Raw genomic sequence first — 22,927 nt, forward strand, 5'->3', positions numbered from 1 at the left:
TACTTTCGTAAAATATAATCATATTGATAATGTTTTTTGAACATATCTTAAATTCAGTTTTATGTATTAAATTCAATTTTAATTATTTTTAAACAAAAAAAAATGTTGATTTCAAAATTACATTTTTGAAGATTGTCGTTATGAAAAAATTGAAACATGTTTTATTTATGTATTTATATTTGTATACTTCTCTGTTGAGAGAAATAAATGATTTATTTTCATCATGTATCAAAACATGCTATATCTATATGATATATACAAAAATGTTTTTTAAGGATCAAACTTTGCCAGTATATCCAGAATCAAAAAATTATAAACATTGGTGCCTAAAAATGGCATATACATAACAAATACATTATTGATTTATTACATATTTATTATCATATCATAAAAAAAAGAAAATATATTTGCTTAGTCTTCCATTTCAAAATGTTATCCTATGTTTCTAATAAAAATTTGACATCATTGAAAGATCGAATTTAATACTTAACGAATTTCACATCTACCTTGTTTTAACTCAATAAATGCCAAACTAATCTTGTCTATTTATTTGATAACGTCATATAATTATATATAATTGTAAAAAAAATATATATTTTTATATACGGATATTTTTTTATATATTTATATATAAAATCTTATTTATATACATATATTTATATATGTATGTAAATGTATATGTATATGTATATATATTTATATGGATGTGGAGATTATATATTAGACTTTTCTTGGTTCAAGAGTGAGCTTGTTATATTATTTTCACGTGTATTTAATATTTTTATTATAGAATAAAACGTTTTCATCCACATAAAACATACTGGCCAAGTTTGATTATTTAATTTTGAAACACCCTGTACATATATGTATGTTCTGAATATTATTCATCAAGAAATATATATCATCTAATGGATGTCAATATATATTTATATTATATTCATAAAAAAAGAGATTAGATTTTAATTGGCAGAATTGTGTCTATGTTATTAAATACAGATCTCGTGTAAATCTCGCTCTGACAAAGCATGTATCTTTATTATAAATTTTCCACCGGATACTTTGCGCAGGATCTGCTTTCGATTTGGCTACCTCATCCGCAATATTATAATCAATCATTTGAAGAATCTAAGCGCATTATCTAAAAAAATTCTGCGACACATCATCCCCGTGCGTTGTTTCGCCCACGTAAAGTGTAATTTACACCCCCGAATCGTTCATCGATTCGCGCTCGGCAGTCGCGTGTCGCGCGAATCGATGAACGGTGACTTCAGTTCGCGGAGCTGCCGCGCAAGGCCACCCCGGCGCCACCGTCGCCACCGTTCGACGGGCCGACGCGACGGTGCGCCGTGCGAGCTGCGCGGCGCGCACGTGCGACTTACGCAGTTCGTGGTTGCACTGTCGCGAGGGTGGACGAGATAACGCCGTGTATCCGTCGTCACTCCGGTCCCGCGAGGTCTTCGCTTCGGTGACATCCGCGTTCGATTCCGCTTCGAGTACTTCGAGCGAGCCCAACGTCGTCGGTTCGAGACTAAGAGAGGGATACGAATCTGAAAGAGAGAGAGAGAGAGAGAAGAGAGGTGCAAATTCCAGAAGCGAGCTCGTTGACGCACGTAGCAAGATGTTCTCCGGCCTGACGAATCAGGTGTCCAATTGGATGGGGAAGAAGCCCGAGAACGACAGCGAGATGACAGGCGAGCAGAAGGCCGCCACCTCCCCGGATGCCGAGAGCGTCGTGGATCTCGAGAAAAAGAATAATACCAGGTACGCCGTTTCCCTCTTCCGTTATCTACCATAACCTGCAATATCGTTGACCCGGATCTGCGCGTGACATCTCTTTCCGATAACGAAATGTCAGCCGCGAGAATTCCGCAGCCGTTCACCGCGAGATCGATTCCTTCCGAGCCGAATAACTTCGACAGTGAGGGGGGAGGGGGTATATTCCGGCCCCCCCCCCTCGAAATTTCCCCCTTGCTAACACGATACGAGAAAAACAGTTGAAGTCGATGTGCGATATTCAATTTTCTAGGCGGTAGCCTAGAAAAATCCCGACGATCGGCGACTGTCGCGCGTTTCAATTGTCACGAATGAAATAAAGGTCATTTTCTATGTAACGTAAGTGAGTACGAGTTATTTATCTCCGCCGTTGAAAAGCGACCAATGCATTCTCGAGATTAGACCGGTTTCTACAATAAGTCGTATGTGTCGTTAATCGTAAGGAGATTGACCAATCACAGTTCATAATTTCAAAAAAAAATTGACCGTGGTTGGTCAATTTGCTTAAGGCTAATTACATACGATTTATACATACGACTTATTGTAGAACCGGCCTTAGATCAATAACGCCCGCGACTTACATAAAGAGTAGCGCTACGATGTCTCGCGCGAATCGAGACTGTCGAATTTATTTCTGGATACTTACGGCTGTATTATCTCTTGAAATCTTTCTCGCTCGAGTATAGAGGAGTTAAACGATTTTAACTTCGAAAAGTTCCATCTGCAACCTGTCCTCGTATCTTATCTGGCAGATCGAATCGTTTCGATGTAAGTCGCAATAATATATACATCTAATTGCAACGACAAACGCAATTTCTCGTATACGTAATACATAATCCTGGTATTCATCCTCGTCATATCTATCTAACTTTAACTGCGTGTCAATTTAAAATTTTACGATTGTGCAGAATAATTGTGACGCAGTTTTCGATTTTTTTTTTTTTTTTTTTTTTTTTTTTTTGTAAGAGTATTTAATGTACTGTCAAAACCGAGTACTTATTTTTCGGTTTTTTTTTTACACTTTTTCTTTTTTCCCTTTACTCAGGTAATGACGATCTTATGTGTTATCGTATGATTTCTATTTTCATATTTTTAAAAAGTTTTTGAGGTATTTGATGAGAGAGAGAGAGAGAGATGGATAATCGATATACAACAAATATTATTATTATTATTATTGATACGCGTGTGCAGTTAATTTCGCAGTTTTGACGCAACAACATATTTGAAACCATCCGCGATGGAATATGCGTTATTGATAGGTCGTTACCCATACAGCACAGAACATTGCAATTACATTGCAGCAATGTTACAATCTTGCAAGTTGCAATGAAATATTGTTGAGACATTATTGGAATATGGAATTGTAATATTTTATGAGAATGTTACAGCAACATTTCAAAAACATTACAAAAGACAATTTTTGATAATCGCTACTTCGTTCGTTTACCACTATGCGCGTTGCGTTATCTATCCCGTATTTAAGTTTTAATCACGATGGTTATATAAAGCTTGCAAAAAGCGGTTAGTAATATTAAAGGTATAATAACTATTTTTATCAGATTAATTTGTCTGATACAATGCCAACACAGGAAATTCAGATATTGAATTGAGTGTTCAGAAATCGGACAAATAATTATCCGAAAAAAGTTAAAATTATCCGTTTATTGTCTACTTAAGATATGGAGTTTAATATTTATATAAATAAAATTTTAATTTTTATGAATTAAATTATTTAATCATTATCGATTTCTTAAACTTATAAATAATTTATAAAATAGCGATGTTAATTAGATAACAGAGAATTGTTTAATAGTTCCCATTTTTATATAAAAGCAAAAATTTGATAATAATTTTTTAATATGCAAAATGCTTCAAATTTAATAGATAAACCTGGAGAATATATAAATACATCCACGAGAGACGAGAAAAAACTCGTTGTAATTGCGTAAATTCATAATCTTTTTTCTTATCTCTCTTGGATGTTTCTATATGTTCTCAAAGTTTATGTATTGAATTTGAAGCGTTTTGTATATTTGTAGCAATGTATTTAAATATTACAAATACATTGCACCGTAACATTACTGTAGTCTTACATTGAAATATTTCTGAGGGCGGACATTTCAACGTTGCCGCAGGCTTGCAGTAACATTGCAGAAACATTTCGCAACTTCTATGCAATATTACAATGTTTCAATGTAAGATCTGTGCAACGTTTTTGCAATCTTTCGGTGCTGTATGGGTATAGATATGTGTGGTTTGATACATTCGATTGCGAGTTCTCTCTCTCTCTCTCTTTAATTTATAAAAATATTATTTTACTCCTAGCATTTAAATATCGCGCAAGTCAAACTTTTTGCGAAATCACATTAATTATGGTAAATTTTTTTATCACTATAAGTTACAATGAAGAATATATACTACATATTCAATATCTTGTAAAGATATGGAATATACGCGTAAACGGGGAGAAAGATAGATATATATTTATAATATATTTTAAATACTAATTAATATAATTCTCACAACTTGGCCAATCGTTGGATTACTTGCGATATAAGAGCAAAAGATCATCAAAGAGAGAATTTTTTTTTTTAATTCCCAGTGTATTAGTAAAGTTCCATGAGAATTGTTTATTATAATTTTTTTCATGTACAAAAAAGAAAAATCCCCGAGAATTCCAGGTTTTCTAGAATATAAACACCCTTAATTATAATAGTACATAATAAATAATAGGGTACTAAAAAATATAATAATAAATACAAAAATTACTTGTACATATAGTTGCGATTAAACTTCCATCGCGAATAGAGTCTCGATGATGTCACATGCGCGAACGAGCGACATTATTATCGAGGCACGCATATCGCGGTTTTCATTTCGCGAATTCCAATATATTCGCCAGGTGGACGTTGGTCGAACACGCGGGGAATTGATCTCGCGCAAATGCACTAGTCGCTTTGTGTGTATTGACATTTGACGCGCGCACTGTCATTGTCACGATGCACGCGTATCATTTCGCGGTACAGGATCGAAACGCTCGTATGTATGTATGTACGTTATTGCGGTGTCGTTGAAATCGCGGGGATGGCATATAAATATTTTATTACTACTTAAATTACAAAAGACACGTGTGCACGTCATATATGGTGGGAAACACCTTAATGACTCATATTTTTATATATTTTAGAGGATATATTCCTAACTAATATATGTTTTGAATTTTGCGGCCCTCTCTTTTGGTTCCTGAGATATGCGATTTTGAAATATTGTAAAAATAATATTTTTAAAAAAGCAGATTTTTAGTTCCAATGATCTTAATCTTGACATACGTTTTTAAGATTATGATTTATATAAGTTAATAATTTTCAAAAAATTTTTGTCATTACACATTCGTTTAGAGATTTAAATTAGGGATGTTACTTTTACCAATTTCGGAAGATAACTTCGAATCTTCGAATTTTTTCGAAGCGATATATTCGTGCGAATTCATTTAGGGAATGCTAAAAATATTGTAAATAAAAGGAATTAATTAATATATATCCTCAAAAAAATTTGTAATTATTCGACATTAATTATTGCAGTATTAAAAATTTTATTTGAATTTTATCATATAGTTTTATAAATATGTACCTCGATAAGTAATCGCGGTACTATTACTATTATATTAAATTAATAATTAATAATTTTGATTTTTCGAAACTTCGAAGATTGAAGTATCGAAGTTTCGAAGGTTCGAATGCCGAAGTCTTCGAAGCAAAATTACCAGCTCTAATTTAAATATGCAAGTATATCGAATTGGTTTATTTCAAACTTTTATGCGGAAAGTTCCAAACCATGTATTTTATAATTTTATTCTATTATAAAACAAAGGAATGAGCGAGGAAGAGGCGGAGCCTCACTCCGAAAAGAACTAACCTAACCCAAAAACTCCCACTTCCGATTTTAAATTGAAATTAGGTTTAGGTTAGTGAAATTAGATTCAGGGTTAGGTTAATGCCCCGGAGCCTCTTCTCGCTCACGTTTTTATTTAAATTTTCATTTTTTATTTTTAATAATAATTTAATACGATACTGCGAGGGGCATAAAATTCAAAGTGTATATTACTTAGGAATATACCCTCTGCAATACATCGTCAAAGGAAAGTGATCCGTGAAGTATAAGTTAATGTAAACATTTAGCGAAAATGTTATGCAAATGAAAAATGCGTATCTTATGGAAGCTATATAGTTTTTGTCCGCTATATGTACGAACTTAAGAGACTCTGCGTTTTTCCTTTGCATGAATGAAAAACATTGGCGTACAATAATAATAATAATAATAATAATAATAATAATAATAATAATAATAATAATAATAAAAAACTTATAGAAAGTGATACGAAAAGATTTTTAAAATATTTTTTTACTTGACATTCCGTTTTCTCTTTCTAAGTCCCTCGATTTTTCCCTTAAATACGAGGTGAAAATTTGGAGGCAATATTTCTCCTTAAATAGCACGCAATATTTTCCATTAAAGTCGCGAAATTATTTTTACCCAGAATTTCAGTTTAAATTTCACGAAACGTCAGATTTAAAACGATTCTTTTTCTTATCTCGCAGTCCGAAGGGTAATAAATTGGAAATGTTAGCCGGGGTAAAGAATCAAATGTCCGGTTGGTTGAGCGGCGGTATACCTGGATTAAGCCGCGGCGCCGGAACAGGCGAGGGCGAGGCACCGCCGTCAGCTGAGACAGAAGAGATCCAGGAGCCTCAAGAGAGTCAGGCTCCCGTCGGTGAACAAGTGAAGGATGATGACGCAAGCAGGTAGTTGTGTATTTCACATTTGATTGTTGCATGCGTATAACGTCGCTTTTTCCTCGCTATTTTTTAATTAATCTCTGAGAAAATAAGACATATGATGGAAAGACTCTATTAATATTTTTCATCTTTTACAATACTAGGAAGATATTTTCGCAATCTTGGTTCGATCAAAAGTGAGAGATTTAAAATATAAAAATATCAGAAAATGTTTTCACCTTCATATCCCGGATATTAAGCAAAATTTTTGTTATATCGATATTCAATTTCTCCTCACGATGATTTTAAATGGGGGCACGTGCACTTGAATATTATTAAAATATCGTTATTTTTTTATTTAAACAAAGTAGAAAATTTTCTAAACTTATTTTGAGCTATATAGACTTTTGGATATATGTCTAAGTTTCTAAAAAAAATATTTAACATATAAAAATAGCGTCAATATCATTGACAAACTCTTCTTTATAAAATTATATTTTTTAAACTTTATGTATCTTTTTCTCGGATATCACTGATTTGATTATTATTATTTTTTATTTATTATTTTTTAATTATTATTTATTATTTATGTTATTATTATGTTATTTAATTCTTTTTATCTGTTTAAAAATAAATTATGATTTTTGATCGTTTTTTCTTTTAAACTTATTTTATCAGAAAGTACGAACGATTAAAATTGTTAGAAACATTGACTTTATTTAAATTTTAATTACAGTTCCAAAAGAGAACTTAGCAAATAGCATCGATCAAAATGTGATCAATCAAAATTTGATCGATGTAAAATTTTTTTGTTGTTCAGTAATAAATAAAAAAACTGGTTTGATCATCCCGTTTAGAAAAAGAGATAACGATACATAGATAACTCTGACGTATGAATTTACAATCGCATTTACGTTTTCAAAGTCACATTACGTAATGTTATATTTGATACAAAACTTTCAAAAAATAATATTATAATTCGAGAAATATTACGGACACAAAAATCTAAGCGTATTCTTGTAAAAGAAAATCATGTCACTTTTTAACGCAATACTTTTGCAATATTTGTGTATATGATTATCGAAAGATGTTTTTATAAAATCGAAGCTTTCAAAATCCAATATTTCGCATGCGACGAGCCGACGCTATTATTGGATTAAAACAACTAAATTCACGGAGAAAATATTTTCACAGCGCAACCGGTGGAGCGGACAGCGGTCCCGCGAGTTTAGAGGGCACTCCGACCGACGACAAAAATGGACAACAGGCTTTTGGCGCCGGTAAGTTTTGTCGTATTATTATAGATGAATAGAGATTGTGTTCGGTGCAATTTTTCGGCCATTCTCGCCGCGTCAGAGAAAAATTAAATGGTTCTTTTGTTTCGCGTCTCCGAAAATTATGGTATTATTAAAGTTTTAATTAAATCTTTATCTGCAAATATATTATTTATGTAAGAGATTATTTATGTGGGAGCACATTCGTGTAAAGATGATGTCAGCGCTGACATTCATAATTGTTTTCTTTACGGTGCAAATGGAAGGTTGGTAATGAAATTCATAGCGTTTTCCGTCAGTCTGACGCTAAAATCAATTTAAAAAATTGCAAATACTGAAGAGAGAGAGAGAGAGAGAGAACGAAAATCAGAAAAAAAACAAGTTTTCGTTTTTTTACTTATTTATTTACATTTTATTTATGTTATCATCTATTTAATGCAGATATTGTTCAAAATGTTGTCCTCTTGCAGCAATGCATGCATTACATCTAGCACTGACTTCATTAATTGCAGCTAGACATTGTTCCAGTGATATTTGGTGCCCTGCATCTATGATACGGTCTCTTAATTGGTCTCTTAAATTGATTGGCACCGTAAAGGATAACATCAAGCGTTTACATATGTAAGGAACTTCAAGAGAGCAACTGACAATGAGAGATTGAACTTTTGCAATTTTCTCTAAAATGGTGCAAAAACGAGCAAACCTCTAAAGGACTTATTGTCTTAGTTTTTCGGTCCCTTGCACACTCTTGAAGTTTTGCCATTTAAATTGGGGACACCCTGTATATGTCGCATAGATTTGTAATTCTATTTCTAAAAAAAGGTAAGGTCTTTAAAAGAGTTTTTTTATTTAAATTTTTCGCACGAATATAATTTCAAACGATGCTTGAAGATCGCGTTTGGTCTCATTATTTTTACGCGGTGCGTGCATTAATTCGTTTGAGTATTCTTTAAATTGTATAATGTAGGAAACATGCTCTCTCTCTCTTCTCGTAGCATCGTAGGTATTTTATCGTTACTCAAACCAACCAGCCTGGATACTCTCTCGAGTCGACAAATAATGATTACCTTTGATGTAAGTCGCGCTTTGTTATGAAGCCTTGAGCTTCTAAAGCTCGCTTTCTCGCTCGTATATGGTACCATATATACCCTTAATATTAAACAAATGATTTCTTTCTTCAATGAGAATACATTATTATGCCACGGATTTTATCGTTTTTCCTTGCATCGTGTTATTTTTCGAACGATGCGAATGTACTTCTTTCCTAGGAGATTTTTCCTAGGATTGTTTACAACGGGAGAGTTAGTGACGTGGGAGAAAATGAGGTAGCATATGTTATGCATGGCGATGAATAGTCGCGCGTAATATAAGTTTGGGGAAATAAGAGTGAAATAAAATATATTTAAATTTGTCCGAATCGAGGAAAGTACTGTTTCAAGCAAGCTTTTTGGCAAAGTGCAAAGTGCCTGGGAATTTATGAGAGACCTTGAATAGCACCGTCAAGGTCGTATAAAGATTACTTGGAATTTTTTTAATGGAACCCCCTATTTCTCATTACATATTCTTGTAGCTCATCTCGAGAGCTTTCCAAAAAAATATTAAAAAAAAATTAAATTGTAAATAATTTTCTTAAAAACAATTATTTTTTTATACTAATCGATTTGTCTCTTTATTCTGTACATAAAAGTATTACGGTAAGATTATCGAAAACTAAATATTTTACGATTTATATTTAATTTTTTTATATCAAAGTATGTCAGATTAAAATATAAAATAACTCAAAAAATACTTAATAAAAAAATACTTTATTATAGTGTTTTGGAAAGCTCTCGAGGTAAGCTACAAGAATATGTAATGAAAAATAGGGGGTTCTATTTAAAAAATTCAAAGTGATTTTTATATGACCTTGACGGTGCTATTCAAGGTCATACTAATATTATTATATAATGCGCCACTTAAAGCTCTACAACTTTTGCACGAAACATTTTTCACGAAAATGCGTTGTTTCCTCAAAAAACTGTTGATACCGGCGCTCTGTTACATCCTGTATATTAAAATGTCAATTATTTTAATTTATAAAAATGAAACGGTATTTGATTTTGATGATTATTAATATAATCTTGTAATAATGTTTTCAATGAAATATTCCCGAATCACTTTTGTTGATACTTTTGCACACATTTCGTATTCGCAATTCTGCGCGAGACGAATTAAAAACCCTTTAAATTAATCCGTTAATTATAAATTTATAGCGCTCGCGCAATTATTGGTTAATTCGCCTCAGTCCCGTTTGATTACGCGCATTGATAAATCCTGTGGGCTCCGCAGAAAATTCGATTTCTGCCGTGAGCCGTTATCTGCGCTTACACGTATATGATATTATGGCCGCATACACGGCGTATCTCCCTTTTCGTCCATTTTCCCGGAGAAATTGCCTTTGTATCATTCATATACCCTTTATCTGGGCGAACCTTTTTGCGGGTCCCATCGGCCGCTCTGGCAAAGATACATATGACACTTGGAAATTATACGTATCTTTTACACACGCGGGATTTCTTCTCTCTTCAAGAAAAGTATTTTCTCTTTTTTCTTTTTCCGGCCAAGAACCGCCCCATTGTAATACATCATGCGTTGTAAATAATTGAAAGGGACAACTATTACGTACTGCTGCATTAAAGACTACATGTGTGGATAAAGGCGCTCGCTATACGTCACAGAATATAGAACACATCCCCTTTAACATTTCACCCCTTCACGTATCTCGTTATATAAATACGTATCCGCTCGTTGGAGAATAAATCGCGTTCATTTATTTTAAATATCTCTTAGGTTCGTCCTACAACGCGGGAATTATTTAGATTCTTTAACGGGCGTCCTTTTGAAAAATATGTTTCTCAAATATATTATGATCGTATCGAAATATTTCTTTCAGGGTTGACAAAATTCCGTATTTTTTTAATAAAATCTACGCCAGCCGTAAAAACTGATATTTTTCTGGAGGGGGGGGGGGGGGGAAACAGACAAAAAACTGGTATTTTCTAAAAATTTAGAAACGTCAAAATAAGTAAAAAAATCTTTTTATCATTATTTCTCAATTGAGAGAGTTTTTTAATATTTAGGCCTTATGCAATATACAGGGTGTATCTGAAATGATGCACGAATTTTTTTTTCTTATGAACATGGGTCCCCCTCAAATGAACCCCCCTCCGAGCTTGGCAAATTAATGTTTTCATAATATACGTTTTTATTTTTTTCATTTTAGTGGCTTACTTTACTTCACAATTTACTGGGCTATACCAAATTTCAACCTTCTGCCATTTTTCTTTTTTTTTTGTCTGAAATACAGCCAATTTTTGAATTTTTCCTCAAACTTTTAGGGGCCTCTAGCTCGGAGAAGGGTTCACTTGCGGACCCATGTTCATAGGAAAAAAAGTCTTATTTTGACTTTTAGAATATGCTCCTAAAGTTTAGCGCATCATTTCAGATACACCCTGTATATATATAAAATCCGTAATAAATATTAGGCATCGACAAATAAATTAGTTTTCTATTAAAAGATGTTAAAAGATAAACGCGATTTATATCGATATTGGTAAATATTTTTAATTTTCTTACTGTTACATTTTTCTTATTAAACCAAAAATTAATATAAAATTGAATAAAATTTATATCAAAGTTTTTATTTACAAAATTTTACATATTAATTTTTGAATTAAAAAAAACTTTATTATTTATATAGATTTAATTTTTGTAAACTATTGTGATTAGTATAATTTATTAATAAAAACAAAAATATCTTTCTGCATAAAGTCATATAAGTATATTTTAATATTACATATTATATTAATTTTTTGCCAGTGTATTTTATTAAATAAAGTCCGGGACGGTAAAAGCCGGAAGTTACATTAATTCTTCCCACTCACTGTACTTTTTCAGCCAACCCTCGCGAATTCTGTTATATAATTTGTATTATATTTATTATTAAATAATAATACATTTTTTTGTCATTATATAATTTTACTGCGAGATATCGAATTTTTTTTTTTTTTTAATTTATTGTCTGATGACAAATTTTTTGCGTTTTTTTTCGGATGAAGGAGTCATTTTGCTTCCCTCTATGTACAATGCGGCGAGATATTTGTAATGGTATTATTATTAGAATGATATTATCGGAATCATATTATTTGTACATGGACTTAGAGATCGGTTTTACAGGGAAGAGACGAGTCGCAAAGGCGAATGGTTAAGTATCATTGTCCAAGATAAATTTTCTCTTGGATATCTTTTTCTCTTCTCATTGTGCAAAAGAGGATTCGAGAATTTTTATTTAAAAATAAAGTAGGGATAGCTCGGTCTATTTGATCACCTTGAAAACATGCGCCAAGGTCGACTGTGAGACGACGAGATGTTTGACGAACTTTAAAGCCACGACACGATCTATATGAATATCTCTGCTCTCCGAGATACCCTCTATGTAAAGATACGAAGGATATTTGCAATGTTGTTCGACAATTTGAGTTATATAACGTAACTTGAATCAAATTTTAGTTTTATATCAGAAATAGGTTTGGGTTAGGTTATATCTTCCAAAAGTGAAGCCCCTCCCGTAGGACGGGAGGGGAGGGAGCAGATCCCACTGTGTCCATGCATATACTTTACAATGCGAAGCGACGTTCAGCCCAGAATTGTTGTGTGGATGGGAAAGTGTATGCGTGAACGCAGTGAGTTCCGCCTCCACTACGGGAGGGGCTTCACTTCCGGAAGATATAACCTAATTCAAACCTATTTCTGAAAATTTGGTTTGAGTTATACAACGTAACCCACACCAAATTTTAGTTTTAAATCAGAAATAGGTTTGGGTTAGGTTATATCTTTGGGAAATGGTGGCCCCCCGCAGGGGTGGGGGGGGTGGGAGGGAACCCACTATGTCCATGCATATACTTTACAACGCGAAGCGAGATTCACCACACGATTGTTATGTGATTGAGAAAATGTATGCGTGAACGCAGTGGGTTCCGACTCCCCTACGGGAGATGCTTCACTTCCGGAAGATATAACCTAACCCAAAACTATTTCTGAAAATTTGATTTGAGTTATACAACGTCTTGATGCGGATGGATCTCGCTTCTTGCGTGGAAATTATTGTACAAACTCATGTAAGTATTACGTTTTATTTCTCAAACTTTATTTGTTAATAACTTTTTAATAAACAATGATCGCCGATTAAATTATTGTATAAGGAAAAGTTACTCAGGATTATGTCCTTGACAACATATGTCAAGGTCAACATCATTGGAGCTGAGTCCGTTATAGTAAATAATTACCTTAAAATAATATATTTTTAATATTTAATTATTTTAATATATATATATATATATAACATAATATATTTGTAATATACTTAAAATAGTAATAAATTTAACATATTTTTAAAAATATTTCGAATCTGATGATTAAGATTTTTTTTTAACCTAACATGTATGCGCGAGCGTTTTATTATAAAACAATCTTTCGTATAGATGATCGCTGTTTCATCGCGAGAATTCTTTGCTATGAATGAGCAATCACTGTACAAAAGGGCAATTTTCGCACTGTCTACATAGAAGGCTTGAGAGATACAAATCAAAAAAAGATTCAAGTCTGATAACGCGTAAGATGTAAACGCATTCGCTATCCTCGACCGTGTTGATTTTTTTTCTTCCTCTATTCCGGAAGATGAATTGAGCACAGTGATTAACAAGATAGAGAGTGAATGGTGACGAAGTTGAATGGTAGAGGAAAGAAGCGAGCTCGATGGGTTCGTCCTTGGCCTGAGTTATATACATAGATACTTATAGTACATAGATATTTATTCAAGCATCATCGCACGGTGTCAAGATGAGCTTTTATAGAGCTATACCTTAAAAGAGATTGAACGGCTATTAAAAGTAAAAAATATCGGTCGCGAATGCAAATTTATAGCGATCCTTCTTCTACAACTTGCATTCCCGATTCGCGATACATACTAGGGCTGTTACTTTTGATAATTTCGAAGATTCGAAGTTAACTTCGAAGCTTCGAAGAATATATTCGTGCGAATGAGGATTTCATTCAGGGAACGCTAGGAATATTGTAAATAAAAGGAATGAATTAATACATATGCTCAAATAATATGTAATTATTCAACATTAATTATTGCATCATTAGAAATTTTATTCGGATTTTATCGTATAATTTTATAAATGTCTATCTCGATAATAACCGCGGTACTATTACCATTATATTAAATTAATAATTGTATAATTTTGATTTTTTGAAGCTTCGAAGATTGAAGTATCGAAGTTTCGAAGGTTGAAGCTTCGATCTTCGAAGATTTTAGTGCCGAAGCTTCGGGCATCGAAGCTTTCGAAGCAAATCACCGGCTCTAATACATTCGTAATTACAATAATTTCGAAAATTGCATAATCGAAAAGCTAATACATTCGCAAAGCGCTTACATCAGGAGATCCAAAAGCCAATGCGCATTAATTCTGAGCTTGATTATTACGCATAAAGATCATAGAGGGAGTTCGTGTCGCGCTGCAGTCGGGAAGAACATTAATCGCAATATGCGGATTATTATCAGCGAGGCTGAAAGAGATACGTCGATCTCGCGAGCGAGTGAGAGGGTGGGAGAGGAAGGGCGAGGACAAACGGAAGGAAAAGTGGGGGTGGTTTGTACAAACCGACGAAGAGGGGAACGATCGTTGCGCGTGTCCTTGGCCCGAGATGGACCAGACACCTAGCTCCGTCAACCCCCGTGCGAAAACCGCGCTAAGATCGTTAAATGCGTCTCGCCTCTCTCCGTACTCGTCCGTAATACCTTTTACACCCCGCCACGTGTGATATACAGGAGTGAAGAGTGAATGGATCCCGAAAAACGTTTCTCTCGCGCGGCTCAAGCCGAGCATGTACAAGCATCAGATCCAGTCAGCAAGTAATACGTTCTTCGTGTGGTCGTCGAGGGATTGGACCCCATCTTTGTCGATCAATACGACTACCTCCCTTCCTCCTCCTCCTCCTCCTCCTCCATCTCCTCACGCGGCTTCCGGCCGACTCTTCCTTCCTTTCCAAATCAACGAGTACGACATAACCGCAGTTCGATGGGCCCACCAACCGCCTCTTTCCCCATTTTCTCTCTCTCTCTCTCTCTCTCTTTTTCCGTTGATTTGTTATTTGCTCATTCGCCAGATTTTGGGATAACTCGGTCAAGTGATGATTTCGGCGATCAACGGTATCGAAGTATCTCTGTCTCTCAAGGGTAGATACGATATATTATATCATCCCCGAAGTTTCGATCTTTTGACGCGCGGACGAAAACAAAAGAGGGAAGAAATTCCACTTGACTCTTTTTAAAGGCACTTTTTGTTAAAGACACGTGTATGGAAGTGGGGGGGGGGGGAAGATATTTTTGATACTGGCATTTCGACGTATACTTGTTATGAAGTCTGAGAAAATATTTCGGGCGCCATCGACCCTTTCTTTTTCGTTTACACTCTCTCGTTAGATCTGTTAGAAATATTATTCGATTCCTCTGCGAGAGCTTTCCAAAGGTAACCCGATTTCTTCGCGTATCGAGTTGGAGGCAAAATTCTTTTTCAAATACTTTTCCTTTAGAATCTGAGACACGGAACAACATAGATCGAAAGCAACTTGTACATTGTTATTACAACAAATTCCATAGAAAATAAAAATCGCACACATTTGAGAAAATTTATACTAATCAAAGAATACAAAATTACTTATTTATAAAGAAATATTATTTGACTTTTCATACAAAATTATACGATTTTATTTTTAACATATTTTTCTTTTATTTCTCTACAAAATTCTATTATAGCTTGATCGCATCAGTTAAATCGCGTGGAAAATCCATATCAAACTGACGTAACTTTGAGAAAAGCAAGCGCGAGAGGTACTTTATAGCATTTGAATGCGTATTGTACAAGCATTCTTTTTATCCTTTTTTCAATCGTGTTTGAAATTGAGATACAATTGCACATATGCAGTGCAGCGAAATGGCTTTTTAGCATGCCATTTTCTTCGATTGTTCTCTTCGATAATTATTTATATTTTTTTGTAGAATTGAGCATAATTGTTTGTTAAAGCTCTGTATCGTTCCTGAATTTGTAAAATCTCTTCTATGGAAATACTTTTCCCATACTTTTCTTACTAAAGAGAGCGATTAATATAAAAAAATCGATAGTTTAAAACAACTTCCCATTTTTTTCTAAAGGGAATGTAATATATATGTATACAGGGTAAAATATTTTAAATATTTACTTATAAAAATCATTAAAAAAGATTTCATCAACTTTATATCTATCATTATTTGATCTACGTTTATCTTGTGTTCTTCCTTATGTTAATTTTTCGATTAGCATTTTCGCTAAATGACACGGAACACTCGTTGGCGTGGAAGTTTCTTTTCTCTTGCGAACGAATTTCATGACTTTTTAACTAGGCTAAAAGCTAGAGCTCGCATCGATCTTCTCCCATAGCAAGGCTCGCAATCTTAAGCGATGAGTCCTAGGAACGACATTAAACGTTTCCTAGAAGATTATACCGACTTACCGTACGATCATTACTGTGCCAATCAAATTTAACATGTAATTAAGCAGCGACGGTAGAGGAACACTCTTGAAAATGCGATATCTGAAATAGACTTGTTTCATCTTTGATGTCGTCCATCACTTGAAAATTCCACTTTCCTCTGGATGATCCGTCGATAATTAGTTTCACCGAAGTTTATAAGCAACGCAACGCATTTCGATTTCACTTTTAATATCGAAAGTCGAGATTCTACTTTTTTGTTTACGCAAGGCTTTGAACATTCTCAAAGTGTCCTCTTTGCGTTTCTCTTATCGAGATTATCCTAGATTAAATGAACTCGATTAATGATGCTAACGGAAAGTTTGACGATATTTAAATACCTATTTAAATTAATTAATAAATTGCAATATATATATATATATATATATATACACACACATATATATAAATCATAAAAATTAACATTTTTTATTATCAGCTTTTATATATATATATATATATATATATGTTTATTTTATATAGATTTATTTTATAAATTTTATCAATAGGGGAAAATAGGGTAAAATCGGATACTTTTTTGGATTTGTCTTCCTACAAAAAATCTGAGAGTAAAAAAAATTTTGCCGACCCTTAGTAGTTGTTAGTGAACCTTAAACTATGAGAAAATAAGGCTAGTTGGTGAAAACAAAATTTTTGGTTACCAAGAATAACAAGATTTTGTGGAGAAGTCAAAGTACCTGCTTTTATCCTACTGGTAGGGTCAAACCGGATACCTATTTAAAAATATGCAAAACGTGTAATTACAAAATCTAGATTTTTTTAAATCAAAATACAATATAAAGATGTATTCTATTGATAAGAATCACAAATAATGATATCCTCTTGTTCGACATTGTTGCAGGACTTCCTTAACTTAACTTTTCAACTTTAGGCGTCTCAAAAAGCTTTTTTTTTTTTTTGTGGTTTCTTCTCCTGAGCGTTAGTTTTCCTTTTCAACTGCTTTTTGCAGGGACACAAAGTCAGGATAACACTCCCTCCTTTTTTCATCATATGACATGTTTAAGTATCCGGTTTTACCCCAACACAAGAAAAATAATAAATACGACGGTTGTATATGCCGGCGTACAAAGTCCCGATCAAAACTAATATGATATACTCTCTAATATGTATATAATGCAATGCTGCATTTACCGAAACAGATGCTCTATATAGAAAAAGTGCACGACGACTCGATTCTTGCCTCGATCTTTTGCGAGCTAAAGACTTTGAGCTTCTATTAAAAAAGAAATATCGGGTGCGCAGAGGCACGATTTGTTTTAAAATAATGATAACGCCAATCTATAACTAATAACACAAGTTAGCCATACAAGATAGCAGCATTTATTACGAAAAAACAGAGGTACCTGGTTTGACCCGCCTACCCGGTTTAACCCAACCCCTATTACTTATCTTAACAAAATCTTTTGCAATGTTAATTTTTATATATAAAAAAATAAAAATATATATAATTATTTTAGTAATATAAATATATATATTTTTATATATTATATATATACATATATACAATATATACACACATATATACATATAGGGTGTAATAGAGCGCCCGTATCAGCAGTTTTTTGAGGAAACAACGCATTTTCGTGAAAAATGTTTTATGCAAAAATTGTAGAGGTTTAAGTAGCGTATTATTATAATAATATTAGTATGACCTTGAATAGCGTCGTCAAGGTCATATAAAAATCACTTTGAATTTTTTAAATAGAACCCCCTATTTTTAATTACATATTCTTGTAGCTTACCTCGAGAGCTTTCCAAAACACTATAATACAGTATTTTTTCATTAAGTACTTTTTGAGTTATTTTATATTTCAATCTGACATACTTTGATATAAAAAAATTAAATATCTCGTAAAATATTTAGTTTTCGATAATCTTACCGTAATACTTTTACATACAGATTAATGAGATAAATCAATGCTACAACTTTTGCATGAAACATTTTTCACGAAAATGCGTTGTTTTCTAAAAAAAAACTGCTGATACGGGCACTCTGTTACACCCTGTATAATTGATTTTATTATTGATGGAAATGCTATACAATGAGGCTTAAATACATTCGTTTAAATTTAATTAACGATGCAGCACTTGTGGCAGCTAATGTAGTATGCTCTCTAACGAGATACGGTTGACCCGAGCATAATTGCCTTGCTCTCGGATCATTGAAGTTTCATATTCGCTTGATCTGTGCGGGAGCAATAGCAAAAGAGAAAGAGAGAAAGAAAAGGTCATCGATTCAGGAAGTCTGCGAATGCACTTCCTTCAACGAATCACGGATTCGTCGGATTTCAAACGAAAAAGAAATCGAGATAATCGAAATGCGAGAATCATTGCGACTCAGTGCCGTTTCTCCGATCCTAAAATGGCACTTTGAACTTTTTCCGCTGTGACGTCATTGTTGGAGAAGAATAGTACCCTCGCACATTTTTACATTCTTTTTTCACGAAGCTATATCGCAGATAACTCTCTTGATTCGTGGCGGGAATTTGATCGACACGTCAATGACAAATCCAAAAGACACGAGCATGGCGATAAAACGACGCGTATAAAGCGTATTTTCGATAAATTCAAACGTGACGTCTACTTTCAGCGGGAATATGATCTCGCCGATTTATTAAGTTATTTTCACGCGTGGAGAATAATTCAGTAAATATATTGTACTTATAATGGTTTAAAGTTGAAATAACAATTACGTACGCGATAAACTTTATAAATCAGTTTTGATTCATAGCAAAATTTCTATTGTATTCCAGAATACAATTTTATAATTATTTTATAATTATACAGGGTGATCTCATTTGAATGATAATTTAATTTTCTACATTTTTTGCTTCGGTACTTTTTGTTAAAAGACGCACATTTTCTATGATATTTAAAAAAATATATAAAATAATCACGATTTCAGAGGTTTTTGAGCGATAACTTTTTAAGGAAGCATTTTTCGACCCACGTTTATAGGAAATTTTTTGTTTAGAATTAAATTTCCTATAAGATCTCAAAGGAGTCTGGCTGGAACGGTCGGGGCCACCCTATATAATTTTATAGTTTTATAATTATTTTAATTTTATTATATTTTTAAATATTTTTTCTTCTTTTCAAAATGCTATTTGTACATGATAAATAATTAAAAGAACAAGAAAAATATTTATATAATATATAATAAAAAATATTAAAAATAAAAATAAATAATATTTATTCTCCGACCTTGTACAATGCACATACACATAAAACATTTGTTTGTGTCATCCCATGAGCTTTATAAAACAATTTTAATATAAGATATGAGTGTCATGAGTGAACCTGATCTGTCGGTAGAGTAGGGTGTAGAATATCGTAATGGCGAGATATGAAATATAAAAGCGAAATATGAATGCTACATTCGAGGTCATTTTTCTTTCAGAACGTATATATATGACGCGAGCGCGATAGGTGGAAACACAAGGTCAAACTTTGATTAAGCGTCAGTTGGCACGTCATATAGTTGGAAAACTCTCAATTCTAGTTCTCTCTAAATCCCAAGGGTTGCTCTTTATTATCGTCGGCAGAGAGTTGCCGGTGTCGACGATCCAATTTCATCGGATACTGTTACAACAAGCCAAGTCAATGATAGTTTAATAGTACGCCACTGACATTTATTTGACAGATATCGTTGCGTATGCGTACACGCATGCGTATATGTTTGCGCGCTTTGTCAAAGTGATCCCCTTATATGTATATACATTATCGCTATGTATATACATTATTACATCGTTATCAGGTAGGAAGGGATATCTATCTATTCAACAGCTGTTGGCCTCGCGCGATCTACAGAGTATCCTGCAACGTGATGTCCACTGTGATTCTTTTTGTCATTCTAAATCAAAAAGTCTTAATACACATATTTCCTAAAGTCGATTGTTTCAAAGTTATAGCGAAAAAACATAATTACTTAAAATAAGAACAATATTATTTATTAAAAATAACATTATTTATTGAGAAATAAACAATAATTAAACAATAATTTACTTTATAAACTACTTTATAAATTTTCAAAATGACCACCATTTTGGTCTACACACACTTTTGCTCTTTGAATTATTGATGTTGTAGAACGCAAAAGAAGTTCCGCATTGTTACGTATATTATTATAAGCGTCTATTATTTTATTTAATAACTGCTGCCGATTGACTGGCTTATCCGCATAGACTAATGATTTCATGTGGCCCCACAAAAAAATGATCCAGAGGAGATAGATCGGTAGATCTTCCAGGCCAATTTATTGGACCTCCCCGGTCAATCCAGGGCTCAGGAAATTTTTCATTTAGATATCTCGTAACAATTCTGCTAAAGTGAGGTGGTGCTTCATCTTGTTGAAACCACATTTGTGTTCTGATGTTTAAAGGGAGATCTTCAAGAAGTTCGGGCAACTGTTCTTGTAATAAATACAAGTATCGTTCAGCATTTAAATGATCTTCAATAATGATGGGCCCTATTAGACGATTATCGATTATACCGCACCAGATATTCACTGAAAATCGATTTTGAAAATGTGTTTCAGTAATAGGATTTTTGAAGATTTTCTTCTCGTGGTGACCAAACATGTGAGTTTCTATTATTTGTAATGCCGTCTCTCGTAAAAGTAGCTTCGTCGGTAAATAAAATTTTTGTATGTATTTGCCGATTTCTTAAAAGCCAGTGACAAAAATTGACGCGTGCAGGATAATCATTTGGTTAAAGAGCTTAAAGGTTCACAAAATGAAATGGGTATAAATCATAATGACGCGGTATTTTCCAAATTGTCGTTTTAGAGACGTTAGTTTGCGCCGAAAGTCTTCTGATACTAATAGTAGGAGTTCTGTCCACCGTTGCTAGTATCGCATCCTCGACTTGACGATGTCGCCTTAATGGTTTCTCAAGATTTTTATTTGGGATCTTACCAGTAAATTTGATGTTTCGGTGGACATTGCTAAAAACTCTTTGATGTGGTACTCTGCGATTAGAAAACCGTCGGTGATATTCTGTTACTGCTGCACGTGCATTACCATTACAGAAACCATAAATAAAATGAATATCGGCATATTCTTCATTGGAAAATGTACTCATGATTGGTAGGTAAAAGAAATTTCTAAGCTATGTTTATGCGATGTTTTCACTTAAAACGACAGTCAATTTATTAATATTATCTTGTGTGGCAAGTGTGGAAAACAATGAATTATGTCGAGTATGAAATTGCCGCATTTGCTTCAGCTCATGCGGCAACTTCATGCGCGACGTAGTTCGTTGTCTTCCGCACATGCCATACATACAATATTTTTTGTAATGCCTATTATTTCCGCACTACTAGTGCCGTAAGGTAAGTCATAAAGGTGCTTTTCTCGCATTAGTTTGAGAAATAATTACTTTTGCATTTTTTCGCTATAACTTCGAAACAAACGTTTTTAGGACATATGTGTATTAAGACTTTTTGACTTAGAATGACACAAAGAATACACAGTTTCAGACATCACGTTCCGGGACACCTTGTATATTGTGTAACGGAACTATTGTCGTTAATGAATCGAAGAAGCATTATTTTGATCATGATGCGCTTTCTTTACGTGGCTGTTGTTAGTCACCACTACCCTTTCGACATATTACATAATTATCGACGTCATCAACTCGGAACATACGAGACCAGAAACCATGACATAAAAAAATTATGTCGCTAATATCACAAAGGAATTCCATTACTGTTATCTATATACGACCTTTCTGACCAAGACAGAGACTTATGTAAGAAAGAAACAGGCAGGGATAATTACACTTTTAATTCATTATCGTTTATATATGCATTTTCTGTCCCATTATATTCTATTTCGGTATAATGATATATATTTTTAATTTTTCTCTCCAAGAATATAATTGACTAATTAATTTTATTGAGAGAAACACAATATATCGTTGAAATAAGGCAAGTTACATCTTGTCAAAAATAGCTATTTGTAAAAGGATTAAAATTTTAAGTCAAATTAATTTCATCTTATAATATTTAAAATTTAAAATTATTAATAAAATGGTACATTCTTAATTTTTTTTTTTTTTTGCGAGAATATTGATTGGATTTAATTATTATTTTATTCTATTGAGAGAAATGTAATATATCGTTGAAATAAAGCAAGTTACATCATGTAAAAAATAGCTATTTGTAAAAAAAAAAATTAAAATTGTAAACCAAATTTTTATTTTATCTCGAAATATTTCGAATTTAAAACCGTTAATGAAATGTTATATTCTTTATTTTTCCTTGCGGGAATATTAATTGGGTATAATCGATTAATTAATTTTATTGAGAGAAACGTAGTATATCGTTGAAAATTATATATTTTTTACTTCTTTTTTAATCTGTGTCTTGCAGCTGTGGATGGCGTCCAGTCTTTATACTTGTAATTTTTGTGCAATGTGCATAACTGCATTAATAAAAATGAGCATCAATGGATTTAAATGGACTTAATCGGA

General features: G+C 33.1%; 1 protein-coding gene across 6 annotated transcripts in view; it reads left to right on the plus strand.

Annotated features, from left to right (window-relative positions):
* Nucleotides 1–1,367: 1,367 nt before the first annotated feature.
* The window catches only part of Sap47 (Synapse-associated protein 47kD), a 107,296-nt gene continuing 85,736 nt past the window's right edge, over nt 1,368–22,927 (plus strand). For 4 of the 6 annotated variants that reach the window (XM_070305768.1, XM_070305763.1, XM_070305766.1 and 1 more), the window contains exons 1-3: nt 1,368–1,761; nt 6,372–6,578; nt 7,743–7,828. In XM_070305768.1, coding sequence (XP_070161869.1) covers nt 1,619–1,761; nt 6,372–6,578; nt 7,743–7,828 — 436 coding nt within the window. In that variant the 5' untranslated portion in view covers nt 1,368–1,618. Of the gene's footprint in view, nt 1,762–2,358; nt 2,542–6,371; nt 6,579–7,742; nt 7,829–22,927 lie in introns of those variants that run through there. The other 2 variants (XM_070305764.1, XM_070305765.1) reach the window with 2 other exon arrangements.

Source organism: Polyergus mexicanus, unplaced genomic scaffold (assembly GCF_030449975.1).
Source record: "Polyergus mexicanus isolate NDT 795.1 unplaced genomic scaffold, iyPolMexi1.0 SCAF_13, whole genome shotgun sequence".
NCBI lineage: Eukaryota > Metazoa > Arthropoda > Insecta > Hymenoptera > Formicidae > Polyergus > Polyergus mexicanus.